This window comes from Canis lupus, chromosome 20 (genome assembly GCF_003254725.2).
Source record: "Canis lupus dingo isolate Sandy chromosome 20, ASM325472v2, whole genome shotgun sequence".
Taxonomy (NCBI): Eukaryota; Metazoa; Chordata; class Mammalia; order Carnivora; family Canidae; genus Canis; species Canis lupus.
Genome location: NC_064262.1, coordinates 37,305,413 through 37,319,973, shown reverse-complemented (window position 1 = coordinate 37,319,973; position 14,561 = coordinate 37,305,413). Strand labels below are relative to the sequence as shown.

At 57.2% G+C, this 14,561-nt stretch overlaps 1 protein-coding gene across 2 annotated transcripts; it reads left to right on the top strand.

Moving 5' to 3' along the window:
• The first annotated feature begins 415 nt into the window (after window positions 1–415).
• ITIH1 (inter-alpha-trypsin inhibitor heavy chain 1) lies at window positions 416–14,213 on the top strand. Of its 2 annotated transcripts, XM_035703380.2 has the most exons (22): window positions 416–563; window positions 834–854; window positions 1,171–1,337; window positions 1,797–1,901; window positions 2,281–2,443; window positions 2,996–3,109; window positions 4,859–4,984; window positions 5,071–5,187; window positions 5,888–6,056; window positions 6,145–6,270; window positions 7,207–7,388; window positions 7,670–7,855; window positions 8,875–9,014; window positions 9,608–9,762; window positions 9,848–9,862; window positions 10,147–10,167; window positions 10,536–10,616; window positions 10,720–10,833; window positions 11,827–12,028; window positions 12,925–13,097; window positions 13,691–13,802; window positions 13,941–14,213. In XM_035703380.2, exons 1-22 carry the CDS (start codon window positions 450–452, stop codon window positions 14,068–14,070), a joined length of 2,733 nt encoding a protein of 910 aa, XP_035559273.1. In that variant the 5' UTR covers window positions 416–449; the 3' UTR covers window positions 14,071–14,213. The 2 variants fall into 2 exon arrangements, with proteins under 2 accessions (XP_035559273.1, XP_035559274.1); XM_035703381.2 differs by lacking the exon at window positions 10,147–10,167.
• Window positions 14,214–14,561: the final 348 nt, after the last annotated feature.

Sequence of the window (14,561 nt, the reverse complement as noted above, 5' to 3'; positions counted from 1 at the left end):
CACCGCCAGAAATGTGGGCGTGGGCAGACACTTGGTAAGCGGCACCACCTGCCCCCCGCCCGCGAGTGGGACTGTGAAAAGTTTGCTGATACCGAAGGAATTTTGAAACTAACACCTAACAAACTTTAGAAGTCCACTTTCAACTGTGGCTTCTTGACACATGTCGCCATATTACGGGTGTCACCTGGGTCAGACCCAGGATCAGATGAGCCATCGGGGTCTTCGCCGTCCGCGTCGGCTGAGTGCGGCCGCATACAAAGGGGCACAGTCTGAGTCATGAGTTTACACAGCTGGGAATCCCCCCAAGGAGTAGGATTCCACGGCTAAATTTTGATCCCCCCAATTGTAATATTTGCCTTCACCTTGTCTAATGTTTAATCCATGTTTATCCAGCACTTTATTGATTAACAGTCTGAGCAAAGTGACGAGGTAGCAGGAGTCTTGGGACCATGGACGGCGCCATGGGGCTGCGGGCGCTACTGTGCGTGTACCTGGCCTCCCTCCTCGTCCTGCAGGGCATGCCCACTCAGGGTTCACCCACAGGCAGGCCCAAAGTCAACAAGGTACGTGGGTAAACCCTCAGGCCAGAATCAGGCAGCTGGGCTGGAGTGGGCTCAGAAGGGACACAAGACTCTCACCCCGGGGGCCGGGCCCACCCCTATCCCCACCTTGACCACCGCGGACTGGAGAGGTGACATCCACACAGTGTAGGGGAGGTGAGGTTGGGGACCAGAGGACACAGACTGTGTCCCACTACCCCCACCACCACCACCAGATAAGCTATGGTCCCCTGCATCATTCCCACTCACACTTGTCCTGGTTTTGTTTTACAGAAGCGACAGACTTTGGACACAGTGAGTGAGAGTCTCTGCAAAGGGGTCTGCAGTGGGGCCGCGCTACAACCTGCTTTCCCCCCAGGCTTCAGAGGGTGCCCTTCTATCGGTGCCCTGGGCAGAGGGATTCCATTTCCCGGAAATGGGGGCTTTCACACCCCACTGCTTGGTCTCCCACAGAGAGGAAAGAATGAGTCTTCCTGGGACATCTGGTCTGTTCTTTGGGCACCTGACCTCTGAGCTGGGTGCTGAGCCTCCACACAACACGGGGGTCTTTCACTGGCTCAGAGGCCCCCCTTCCTCCTCCCACCCACAGCCCCCTCACATCTCACTCTAGGCTGTCGATGGTGTGACCATCCGGAGTTTAAAAGTCAACTGCAAAGTCACCTCTCGCTTCGCCCACTATGTCATCACCAGCCAGGTGGTCAACAATGCTGATGAAGCCAAGGAAATAAGTTTCGATGTGGAAATCCCCAAGACGGCCTTCATCAGCGACTTTGCCATGTGTGTGCCCTGCCTGACTCTCCCACACCCAGAGCTGTCCTTTCACCAGACCCAGACCCAAATCATGGCTCAGGGTGGCCAGACAGGGCAGACTATCTCTTTCATTCCTGAAGGGCCATAGGCTCTGGCTCAGAGGGGATGGGGAAGCCACTTAGGTCTGTCTGGGCTCCTGTCTTGGAGAACAGAGTGGGGCCTCCAACAGTATCCTTTCAGCACAGGGCCAGAGGAGCAAAGGCCTGCACCGAGATCTCTTGTTGGATTCTGTGGCTGTGGCTGCCCACCTTGCCGTGGGGTCCCTGGACAACTCTGTGGGCAGTGGGAGGTGGCGGGAGATGCCTCCTGCGAGTGCTCAGCAGCACAGGGCCTTCTCAGGGTCTGGGCTAGGAGCACCTCCAACATGTAGGACCTGAGTGGTGGGGGCAGGGCACTCCCCCTGAGGGCTCCCCCCACTCCCTGTAGCACAGCAGATGGAAGCGCATTCATTGGAGACATAAAGGACAAAGTGACCGCATGGAAGCAGTACCGAAAAGCCGCCATCTCTGGAGAGAATGCTGGCCTTGTCAGGTGAGTCCTGGGCCCTGCTGGGCCAGACTCTGGTGATGCCTTCCCCAGCCAAGGCAGAGGTGAGGGCTGCAAGGTGGTCCTGGCTGGGCAATAGCCCCAGGCTGATACGAAATGTGCAAACTTCCATAACTCAAATGCTGGTGCAGGTGCCCTGCGCAAGGCTGGTGCTGACCTGCCTATCACCTGGACCAGCCTCTGGGAGCAGGGGGCCCTGTCCTCGGGCCCTGACCCTGACTGACCAGCTAAGACAAGGGTGAGGAGCAAGGAAACTGAGGACTAGCAGAAAGAGATTGATTCTGAGGGCCATGCTTTAGGTGACAAGGACCCACATGTCACTCATCATTTGTCTATCTGTTGTGGCCACTGGTGGTATGTCTAGGGCCTCGGGGAGAACGATGGAGCAATTCACCATCCACCTCACCATTGGGCCCCGGAGCAAGGCCACCTTCCGGCTGACCTATGAGGAGGTGCTGAAGCGAAGACTCATGCAGTATGACATTGTCATCAAAGTCAAGCCCAAGCAGCTGGTGCACCATTTTGAGGTAGATTGTTGGTGATGGTTTGCAAAGGAGCCATCTTGGGATCAGGGCTCCTGCCTCTCTTTTGCCATGGCTCTGAACCCTGGCTTGGAGCGCACCATGTGCCATCCCAGGCCTGAGTGCACAGGAAGGGGACTGACTCCTTGGATGGGCTCTAGCGGGCTCTTCGTGATTAGGGAGCTACCTGGACCCTCCAGCCTCTTCTTCCTCTCTGAGCCTTGGCTTGCTCATCTTAAATGGGGGCTTCTTGCATATCCCAGAGCTGCCCCAAGGATCAAGAGAGATACTGAATGTCCAGGTAGTTGGTAGACCAGGAAGTCCTGAGCAGCCCAAGGTGGTGTGATTGTCACTGGCACCTCAGTGGTGGCCGAGTTGAGGGACCCAGGCATGCACACTCTCATTTGGCCTATATTTTTGGAGTGTGTACAACATGCCAGGCCCTGTGCTGAGGGCTAGGTGGGTACAGCACATAGTTAGGTGGCCAGAACACAGGTTGGTTCTTGGCTGAGTCTTGATGGTGGCCTCAATGAGAGCCTGGGGACTTCAATGATACAGATCGACGTGGACATCTTTGAGCCTCAAGGGATCAGCAAGCTGGACGCCCATGCCTCCTTCCTCTCCAATGACCTGGCAAGCCAACTCGTCAAGAAGTCCTTCTCAGGAAAACAGGTGTGTGGGGATGGCTGGGGGTGGTGGCAGGCCCCTGGACTTCTCAGCCTGGCCCAACCCCTCACGGAGTGCCCAGGCTTGGCCTCGAAACCAGGCAGGGGCTACAGGCTGCCCTAGTGAGGGATGTAGGCATTTTTTGGTTGGTATCCCAGGGAACTCAGCACTCCTGGTTCTCAGAGCTACTTAGCAAAACTCTGTGTGCCAAGGCTGGGGAAGCACCCATGCTGGTTGTGTGGTCTGGGGTGAGCTGCTGACTTGCTTGAGTCCCAGTTTCCTCTTTGGCATGTCACACCCTTGGGATAGCATTCAGGGAAATATAGGGCACACAAAGAAACCTGAGATGCTGTTGCAGTTTGGATCTTAAGCCTCAGGGCTCTAGGAAACAGAACTAAGTTTGGGAAGGCCTTTGGTCTACCTGGACACCTACCAGTTGTCACATACCTCTCATTTGCAGGAATTCCCAAAGTCACCTGCTTACCCCATGCCCAGGTCCTGGAGGAGTGTGGCATATGGGTGGGTGATACCCAGCTAGTGCCCTGCTCCCTAACTTGCCCTCAGCTGGAGCTACACACAAACTCTTTGGTTCCCACCTACCTTTGGTAGTGATTCCTTCATAATTCATGTGAAGGAAATGCTTCTTACAGTTTTGGAGGGGCTCCTTTTAAAACAAAATAGGATACCCAGAGTGTTTGCAAACATGCTTGCTTTTAGTAGGGGACCAAGGGATGGATCTGTGTCTTCCTAATAATACTTTTTTTTTTTTTTTTTTTTTTTGGTGAGGAGTTTTTGATGAGTATATCTTACTTTTTTTTCTAAAAGATTTTATTTATTTATTTTCATGATAGACACACAGAGAGAGAGGCAGAGACACAGGCAGAAGGAGAAATAGGCTCCATGCTGGGAACCTGATGTAGGACTCAATCCCGGGTCTCCAGCACCATGCCCTGGGCCGGAGGCAGGTGCTAAACCACTGAGCCACCCAGGGATCCCTATATCTTACTTTTTAAAAAAGATTTTATCTATTTATTCATGAGAGACACACAGAGAGAGGCCGAGACATAGGCAGAGGGAGAAGCAGGCTTCCTGCGGGGAGCCCAATGCAAGACTCAATCCCAGGACCTCAGGATCGCAACCTGAGTGATAGGCAAACGCCCAACTGCTGAGCCACTCAGGTGCCCCTGGTATATCTTACTTTTATAACAATTGAATGAAAAGTAAAAATTAAAAAGTATTTAAGGAAAAAGTAGAAAGTCACAAAAGTCTAAAAAAGTATGGAGTAAAAACCATCCCTAATTTCTCGAGCACCAACACCAAGTCAAACCAGACCTTAGCTTCCATCCTGAGTCCCTCCACGCCTCTGCTCTTTGTCTGCCAGCAGGGGTGGTCACGGGGTCTGTCTGCCAGCACTGTTGTGGCCTTGGTTTTTCACTCCACAGTTAAGTTGACCGATGTCTCTTGTTCTCATACTGCTACTATTTTGTACCCAAAGTGGTGATGCTTATTGTAGAAAAGCCCAATGACTCAGAAGCATATAAGCAAAGGGACGGGTCTTCTCTCCTACCACCTTATGGGTGTGTGCTCTCAGCAGCTGGGTGAAGGGCCCGCCAGACTCATTTCTATGCCCAGGCAACACACACACACACACACACACACACACACACACACACACACATCTCTTATGTTGACTTTGCAAACACCCTGATTGCAGCCACAGGATCCAGTAATGCCTCACACCCTCCGCCCTCCCAGGGTCGTGTCCTTTTCCACCCTACTGTGAGTCAGCAGCAATCCTGCCCCACATGCTCCACATCTTTGCTGAATGGGGACTTCAAGGTGACCTACGATGTCAATCGAGACCAACTCTGTGACCTCCTGGTGAGCCTGAAGCTTCCAGTCCCGAGACTCAGAGGACAGGCAAGGGTGCTTATAACAAGGGCCTCACCTGCTCCCTTGTGTTTCAGGTTGCCAATAACCACTTTGCCCACTTCTTTGCTCCCCAAAACCTGACGAACATGAACAAGAACGTGGTTTTTGTGATTGACATTAGCACCTCCATGGAAGGCCAGAAAGTGAAACAGGTAAACTGTGGCTTTAGATAGTTCCCCCAGAAATAGCTTCTTCAGCCCCAGCACTCCAGCCCCCACCCCCCACCCCCATACCACGCTGGTGTTGTTGTCAGAGTCTGGGTTTGGGACTTCTGCTCCTGGTCAGAGGCAGGGTGATTTGACAGGAAACCCCAGAAGTCAGGCTCTGGCATCAGCCGCTTCTTTACCGTACAACCATGGCAAATGGATTCACTTTTCCTCAATAGCACAATGGGAATGATACACAGTGCCCGTGGGGTTGTGGGTCTAGTGATGGGGGTGCTTAAAGATTGAAGCTGTACACTGACCATGCCAGGGACAATCGTGGCTGTCCACAGAGAGCCATCTGGCCACAGGTACAGCCCACTGTCCACAGTGCTCTGAATGCTATGGCTCTACCAGCAGAGTTTTAGAAATTGAGTCCCCTATGATCCTCTTTCTTGAAGTTGCCCTGTTTGAGGTCCTGGTCATCTTTTCCCCCCATGCTGGGTCCCCTTGCCTTCTCTGTCCCCTCCTCCAACCCCAGAGCTCCATAAGACACTCCTCTCCTGGCACCACCTGGCTGTCCCGTCCATCCCCTCCCACTTGTCCACTGTGCACCTCTGTCCTGTGGATCTCTCCAATGGGTATCTGGAGCTGACCGGAGGCACTTTCCTGGAGCCATGTCCCTTCACTGACTATCCTGTCATTACAGACCAAGGAGGCGCTCCTTAAAATCCTGGGGGACATGCGGCCAGGGGACTACTTTGATCTGGTCCTCTTTGGGTCTGAAGTGCAATCATGGAAAGGCTCACTGGTGCAGGCATCCCCTGCCAATCTGCGAGCGGCTCAAGACTTCGTGAAGCACTTCTTCCTGGCTGGGGGTAATGGCAGGGGTCTTGAGCCACTTTGGTGTCACTTCTGTCCCCTTAGAATGAGGGCATACACTGGCCTACTGTCGTTCCTTTTCAGCCACAAACCTGAATGGAGGTTTGCTCCGGGGAATTGAAATCTTGAACCAAGCTCAAAAGAACCTTCCCAAACTCAGCAACCATGCCTCAGTTCTCATCATGTTGACAGACGGCGAGCCCACAGAGGGTAAGCACCTTGAGGCCTGTGTTGGGAGGCGGTGATATCTTTGTTGCTGAAGGCATTCAAGCTGAGCTTGGAAATCCAACCACTGCAGATGCTGTAGGGGGGCAAGAGGCTCTGGGCAAAGTCAAGCCCTGATCTAAAGACAGAGTCCAGACCATAAAGTCTGCAGGAGTTACAAGGTATACTTCTATGCTGAATTGGGTAACTGGGGAAGTATCTGTATGACACAGCATTGCACAGATCCCAGGATGTTAGGCAGGATTCCTAGGTTGAATTTAATGAACTATGTATTCAGCACCAACAGCGTGCCAAGCATAGGGCTAGGAACCAAGAAGAGAAACCAAGAGAACAAGATTCACCTCTGTCGTTAAGGAGCATAGGGTCCACTGGGGGAGGTCTCCAGGAGCAGTCACTCTGTTGAGGGCCCTAAAAGAACAGGGTGCCAGGAGGCTGCAGGATAAGGGTCCCAGCAGGCTTTCTGGAGGAGGTGACCCTTGAGCTCAGGCTGGAAGGAGGAGAAGAGAAGTAGGAAGGGATCTCTGGCAGAGGGAGCAGCTTGAGCAAAAAAGCAAAAGGTGTGTACAATGGCAGGGCCTGCCTAAGAACAGCAGGCATATGCAGAATGAGTGAAGCAACGGTGGGAAGGTCGGCAGGGCCCCGCAGGCCACGGCAATGACTTATGGGAGGGTTTAGGGCGGAATACCACCTGCTTATGATGGATCCATATAGATTGGCAAGTTCACGAGGGGCTATCAGGAGCTATTGCATTTGCCCAGTGAGCCAATGGGAGACTTTGCCTCAAGATGCTGGTGGAGACAGGAGATCGGGGGTCTGAGCCACAGACACTTGGACACTCGGGCTCAGGGAGTGGGCTCCAAAGACCCCTTTTGGCCTACATGTGAGTCAGTATTCTGTCACTGCCTGGGTGTATGGCTGCAGGGGTGACAGACCGTTCCCAAATCCTCAAGAACGTCCGCAACGCCATCCGGGGCAAGTTCCCGCTCTACAACTTGGGCTTTGGTGACAACGTGGACTTTAACTTCCTGGATGTCATGTCCATGGAGAACAACGGACGGGCCCAGAGAATTTATGAAGACCACGACGCCGCCCAGCAGCTGCAGGTCTCCTCCTACCCCCTTCGTCCCACAGTGTACCACCAACGGCATGCTATGGGGAGCTCGGCCTTGGCAGCTTTTTGCCCATCCATGCAAAGGAGCAGATAAAGCTCTAGAATGCAGTTTGAATCAGCTGCGTGACCTCAAACCAGTTGGCTTAACTCTATGAGCCTGCAATTCCATCTGCAAAGTGGGGATCCCAACACCCCACTTCGTGAGTGGGTTTCCCCATTGGGTGCCCAGGGTGACCCATCAGCTCTGAGGCTGTGCCCCACCTCCGCCTGCAGGGTTTCTACGACCAGGTTGCCAACCCCCTACTGGTGGACGTGGAGCTGCTCTACCCCCAGGACACCATCTCAGATCTGACCCAGCACCGCCATAAACAGTACTATGAAGGCTCCGAGATCATGGTAGCTGGGCGCATCGCTGACCACAAACTGAGCAGTTTCAAGGCTGACGTGCTGGCCCATGGGGTAAACGGTGGGCGGCGGTGGGTGGAGAGGTCAGGCAGTGCCCAGAGGCTCCAAATCCACACTTGTTCTCCACCCCTGTTCCCCTTGACCCAGGCCTCTCTTTCTGCAGAGCAGTGCCTCCCCTCCAGCACCATGCCCGTCTCCCCCTCCTCCACCCCCAGGCCTGAACATTCCCACACATGCTGGCATCCCTGGTTGGGCTGGAATGGGACCCAAATGGCCTTGATTAGTTGTAGTCCCTTGACCAAAAATGGATCACCTGTTACCCCTTACATGATGCCCCATCCAAGGCATGAGACAGCAAGAGGCCAGCCTCTTCACTCATCAGCCTTTTTCTAAACACTTCCTGACTACACCCAGCTTTGTGCCAGAGTGGGATGCGTGTGTGTGCGTGTGTGCACGCCATGGGTCATATGCAGAGGAGACCTGGACCCTGACTGCAGGGGTGGATTCACATCTTGTTGTGTGGTCAAAGGTTCAGAACCGGGACTTTGGGTAAGGAAAGCTGAGCTGGACCCTGGCTCCACCCTGACCAGCTAGGTGACCTTAAGCGAATGGGTCCTCCTCTCCAGGCCTCAGTTTCCCTGTCTGTAGCACTGGTGAGTTGTGTGGAGCAAACAAAATAATCTCTGCACTGTGCTGCGTGGTGCCTGGTATGTGGGATGCCCTCAGTGAGTGAGTCCCAGTTACTAAGGCTGGGGAGAGAGTAGCATTTGTGTGTGGGTATGTGGTGGGACTTTGGAGAAGTGGAACGTGGTGGAAACAGCTGGCTGCCTGATGGCCTCTCCCAGAGAGAGTAACTTCAGGAGGGCGGGCCTGGTCCTCCCATCCCTGGCATCCCCAGAGCCAAGGCCTATTTGCCCCATGAGAGTGCTTAGCCATGTTTGCAGGATGAAGGGAGGACAGAGGGTGAGGAGAGAAGGCTCAGGGAAGGGTGGCACAGGGGATGAACTGCAGAGCCCAGATATACTGGGGCTGTGCTCCTCACGGTCGCACGGCCTCCCCATCGTGACCTTCAGGAGGGCCAAGAATTCAAGATGACCTGCCTGGTGGATGAGGAAAAGATGAAGAACCTGCTCCGGGAGCGGGGCCACATGCTGGAGAACCACATTGAACGGCTCTGGGCCTACCTCACCATCCAGGAGCTCCTGGCCAAGCGGTATGACCCCTGCAGTAGGGGTGGACCCCAGGGCCTCTGAACCAGTGAGGTGAACGGAGAAGGGGCATATCTGGGCCTTGGAGGTTGGGGGCAGGTCAGATTTACTGGCTTTTGGCTTTGCTCACTGAGTTAATATCAACCAGTTAGTCAACAGTGTGGGCAGGTCACAGTTTGCCACCCCACCCACCCCCGCCAGGAGCCGCAGGGCAGCAGGACGCCGCCCTTTCCATGGGCTCCAGTGTACAGACATGCTTGGTTAGTCCGCACAACCTGCAGGGGAGGCTCCTCATTATGTCCATTTCAAAGATGAGCATGTGGAGGCTCAGGGAAGTTAGACCACTTGCCCAGAATCTCACAGCCATTCGGTTGTCTGTGTCTTTCTGAGGCACATTCGCCAACCCCGATAGATCTCCAGGTTTCCCCGGTGGGAGGGCTTTAGGGCATGAGGCCCTTGAAGGCAGCCACGGGACAGAGGCACGGAGGGGCCCCACAGGTGCCCGCCGAGGGAGGGAGCGAACAAGCGAGCGAGCGGGCCAGGAGGCCAGGCTGCCGTGGGCTGGCCGCGGGGCTTGGAGCCGGTGCACGTCTCTCAGGACGAAGCTGGAGGGGAAGGAGAAGGCCGACGCGGCGGCCAAGGCGCTGCAGATGTCGCTGGCTTACCAGTTCGTGACCCCGCTGACCTCCATGACCATCAGGGGCGTGGCGGACGAGGACGGCCTGGAGCCCGTCGTGGACAAGCCCCCCGAGGGTAGGGCTCGGCCGGGCGCGCGCGGGGCGGCTCTGGGGGCCCCAGTCCTCCGGGCCTTTAACTCTTCCCTTTCTCTCCCTTCCAGATGCCCTGCCCTTGGGTGAGTTTTTAAACCGGGCTGGTCTTCGGGAGGGGCTCCTGGGGCCCTGCAGGCAGCTCGGCCCCCAACCTCGCCGCTGCCCCGGGAGCCGGGAGCCGGGAGCCCTCACGCAGCTTCGTGCGCGCCTCCGGGAGCCTGCGTCTGCGCGGCCGGGCCGGGTGCCCAGGGGAGGGTCGGCGAGGCCGCGGCGGCTCCGGGCCCAGGGTGCCTCGGGGAGCGGGGAGCGAGGCCCGGGCCTGCAGGGCGTGGTGGGGGTGACGCTGGCCCACGCGTGTCCTCCGCAGAGATGGTGGGACACAGAAAGAGTAAGTGGCAGCGCCCCACCGCCACGCGTCTCTACCTCTCCCGGCGCCCCTGGGGCGGCCCGTTCAGCCCTGAGCCGCCGCGTTGGCCTGAGGACGAAACGACGGACAGCAGGAGGCTCGCTCACCGCCTCCCCCCCGGGACCCTCGCGACAGCCCCCTGACCCGGCCTGGGTCCCCTTATGCCACCAGCTCCGCCAGGGCCCCACGGAGGGGACAGACGGGGGGGCTGGCTCACCGGCAGGCATCAGGGGCTCGGGGCCCTCCTGCTCTGGGGCTTCAGGCCTGCCGCCTGGGGGGGCTGGGAAAAGGAGCCCGCAGCCCCAGGGAAGTGGGGTACCATCCTCCTAAGTGCCATTCCCTCCCGCCAGCGTTCAAGCTGCCGGCTTCACAGCCTTCCCCGACTGGACCCAGTGCCGACATCCAGCAGTTGCCAAACCAAGTGACCGGAGGCGAGTTCTGGGGAGGGCGTGAGGGACACCCCTGCCCTGCTCCTGGCCGGCCCAGCCCACCTGCCCGATGCCCAATCTAATGGACTCCATGCTATGCCCCCAGTGGACACGGACCCCCACTTCCTCATCCACGTGCCCCAGAAGGAGGATACCCTGTGCTTCAATATCAATGAGGAGCCCGGTGTGATCCTCAGCCTGGTGCAGGACCCGGACACAGGTACTCGTGACCTCACGGCCTCTGCCAGACAGGGTGGGGCTGCACTCCTGCGCCCTCGCTGGTAGCCACCGACACGACAGTGTCCATGGCCTCCACTTCCCACAGCCTGGGCCCCGGTCACCTGGCTGAGCTCAACCCTCCTCCTTCTCTCCCATCGACCTGCCTGGGCCCTAGATGGCACCTGCTCTTGGACGTGTGACCCCTGCAGGCACCCAGGACCCTGTGCTCAGAAGGGCCCATGCTCGGTTTAATGCTCTGCTCTAGTTGTCTTGAAGTTCTTAACAGATTTTGAGCGAAGTCCCCTCACTTTCATTTTGTACCGAGTTCTGCAAATTCTGGAGGAATCCTGCCCTGCCTTCCCCCTCAGCTTGGCTGAGGGAGCCCGAGTCCCTCCTCCAGCAGTGCTCCCTGTCCGACTGTCTGTGGGCCACTCTCTCCCTGCCTCCCTCCCAGTCCGATCAGGCGGTCTGCAAGGATTTGTTGAGCACCTCCTAGGGGCTACAGGTGCAGTAGGGACTGAGCCAAAGTCCCTGTGCTCCTGCAGTTTGGCCAAGGGAGACAGACAGGCAAACAAATTCTCAGATGACCATTTGAGAGCATGAGACATGCCGTGTTGGGATAGTGAAGGCAAGAAGGGGGCTGAGGGCTGCTCAGTTGGGAGGAGGCCTCTGTGCCCTGCTCCTGGGTCAGGGATCAGGGCGACAGAGAAGGAGCACGCCCAAGTCCTATCCTCGGGGAGACAAGACCCCTGCCCTGGGGGCCCAGAAGCAAGGGCTAAGCAGTAGGTAGTTAGCCCTGTAGGAGTGGGGAGGGAGAAGTGCTGTGTGGCCTCCACTCATGCTGAAGGCCCCCTGGCGAGGGGGGAGCCTCAAAGCCAGTGTGGAGTGTGGGTGTCTCCCAGGAGGGGGGCACGGCATGAGCAAAGGCAGGCTGGCAGGCACGTAGCGAGAGCTGGCCCCTCCCTGACCCGGATGGCCCCTCACCCTCCTGCAGGCTTCTCTGTGAATGGGCAGCTCATCGGCAACAGAGCTGGGAGCCCTGGGCAGCACCAGGGCACGTACTTTGGGCGGCTGGGGATTGTGAACCCCACGACAGGCTTTCAGCTGGAGGTGACCCCTCACAACATTACGCTGAACCCTGACTCGGGTGGACCCGTGTTCTCCTGGAAGGACCAGGCTTCACTGCGGCAGCATGAGTAACCAGGCTGGGGCCTGAGCCTGGTGGGGGGGGAGGCGGGGGGAGGCAGGTGGGGGGAGGCCTGGGGAGGGATAAGGCAGGAAGCCCCAGAGCCAGCTCAGCTGCCTGAGCTTGCCGGGCCCTCGTCCCCTGAGCTACGTCAGTGAATGTCATCCGTGTGGCCTCCGTGTGGGCTGGGCAGACCTGTTGGGCCCTTGGACCACCCCACCCGTTTCCCTCCGCTCCTGGACCCTCGCTCCAGGCCGGGCTGCCTGCGTGCCCTTGCCCAGCGGTCCATTTTCATCACCACCAAACAAAGCCAACCCACGTCCGGGGCCCAGCGCCAAGGCCACCTATTCCCTGAAACCCACCTCATCTCTTTTCCGCTGGACTCGAGCTCTCTGGGCTTCTCTTTCAGCACTTATCTTAGCACAGCTTGTGCTTTTGTTTGTTCCTTCCTCCACTCGCTCATTCTCCAAACTCTGCCAAGTACCAGAGCTGATGCTGGGCAGCAGAGCTTTAGGAAGGAGAGAGCAGAGTCCAGTGTGGAGGACACAGATGATGAGTGGCAGTCAGAGAACACGGACTTTTGATATTAGAGAAGCTGGAGTCCAAGTCCTGCCTTTACTGCTTAGCAACTGTGTGGCCTGGACCTGGGCAAGTCCCTGACCCTCTCTGAGCTTCACAGGATCAGAGTGAGAACAAATGATGCAGTTTGTATGGAGGGCTTGGCACAGTGCCCAGCACATTGTAAGCCCCCCCCCGCCCCCATAGCAGCATGTAGCAGGCAACAGCCCTCCATCTGGGAGCGGGGGCGTGGTGCTCATGACAGCTGGATCCAAGAGGAGCAGGGCAGCTGCACGGAGAGGCGTACGGTGTAGCTGCACCTGCCCTCACGGCCACCTTGCCCTGCAGGGTGGTAGTGACCATCAACAGGAAGAGGAACCTGGTGGTGGCTGTGGAAGATGGGGGCACGTTTGAGGTTGTCCTGCACCGGGTGTGGAAGGGCAGTGCCGTCCACCAGGACTTCTTGGGCTTCTACGTGCTGGATAGTCACCGGATGTCGGCTCGGACACACGGGCTGCTAGGTAACCAGCTGGGCAGGCAGAGGTAGTGGGGTGCACTGTGGCAGCCAGGGGGCTCACCATGGCTCAGACTTGCAGCTGGTCACCAGGGCAGGCCCTTCTCCAACTCGGCCATCCAGGCTCAGAGCTCCAAACAAGGCTGGTCCTGCTCAGGGTCTCGTCCCTCAGAAAGGCTGTGATCAAACACAAGGTGAAACTTCACCTTAAGTGGGCCTGGGGGCGAGCAGGGAGAGGTCCGATTAGCAGCAAGGTCCAAACAGACCAGATCCCCGAGGCCTCCTGGGTGGGGTGACTCACTGGCCCACTGCTTCTCCTGGTGGCCTTCCTGTAGCACTTGCTGTCTGGGGGCACCTACCCCTAGGACTCTCTCCCCAGCCAGGTTCTTGCCGAATTAGTCCAAGAAGGTGGGAGGTATAACCGGCTGCCAATAAATCTGCTTTCGATGCCAAAGGGGTGGCTTCCGATGCCAAACCGTATCAGATACAGTCCCTGCCCTTAAAAAGACAAGCATTCAGGCCAGTCTGTGACCCCCCAGTGAGCACCTGCTGAGCCCCGGGCCCCCCAGGATAACTGCTGCTTCCAATGTGCCCTTCCAGGACAGTTCTTCCACCCCATTGATTATACAGTCTCTGACCCCCACCCGGGCTCCGACCCCACAAAGACAGATGCCACGATGCTGGTAAAGAGCCACCAACTGACGGTCACCAGGTAGGTGGCTGCTCTCCCAGTATGTCTGCCCTTGGCATTCCCGTCATTGGTCGGGGCCTTCCTCCAGGTGTCACAGGGGTGGAGTGGGCTTCCTCTGGGGGGTCCCGAAGGTAACCCCAGCTTTCTGTATCTCCCCAGGGGCTTGCAGAAAGACTACAGCAAGAACCCCCGGCACGGGGCTGAGGTGACATGCTGGTTCGTCCACAACAATGGGGCGGGGCTGATCGACGGCGTTTACACTGACTACATCGTCCCTGACATCTTCTGAGCCCCCTCGCCGGCACAGCTGTCCTTTCTCGGGACCGTGGCAGAGGACAGCATCCTGACCGGCTCCCGGTGCCACACCTCTCTGGTCAAGCTGATCCATGTGTCAAAGGCCCCATGACTTCCATTAAAGGGAGGCTGAGTCTAGCCCAGGCTGGCTGCTTTTGGGGAGGGAGAGTGGCAGGGAGGCAACCCAAGATATTGCCCCTCAGAGGACTCTGAGGTCAGAGCACACCTGGAGGCCGCCAGGGACCTACTCTGCCCCCACACCCCCCTATTCACTGCAGCTGCCCCATTCCACGCCCGCTGAGCACCTGGAGTGCCCCCTGCACACAGCTCCCCTCAGGGACACTGGCTCTTTATACCGGCACCGTTCTAAGTCTTTGTGGAATTAACTAAATGCATCTAGAACCAAATCCCAACAGCCCTCAGGGATGCCTGTGCCACACCCAGTTATAGCCGAGGAAACGGAGGTTAGGGGACTTGTCCAAAGTC

Coding starts and splice junctions, on each gene's coding strand:
- ITIH1 (XM_035703380.2), top strand. CDS start 450: ATGGACGGCGCCATGGGGCTGCGGGCGCTACTGTGCGTGTACCTGGCC. Junction 855..1,170: donor AGCGACAGACTTTGGACACA/GTGAGTGAGAGT, acceptor ATCTCACTCTAG/GCTGTCGATGGTGTGACCAT. Junction 7,856..8,874: donor CTGACGTGCTGGCCCATGGG/GTAAACGGTGGG, acceptor CGTGACCTTCAG/GAGGGCCAAGAATTCAAGAT.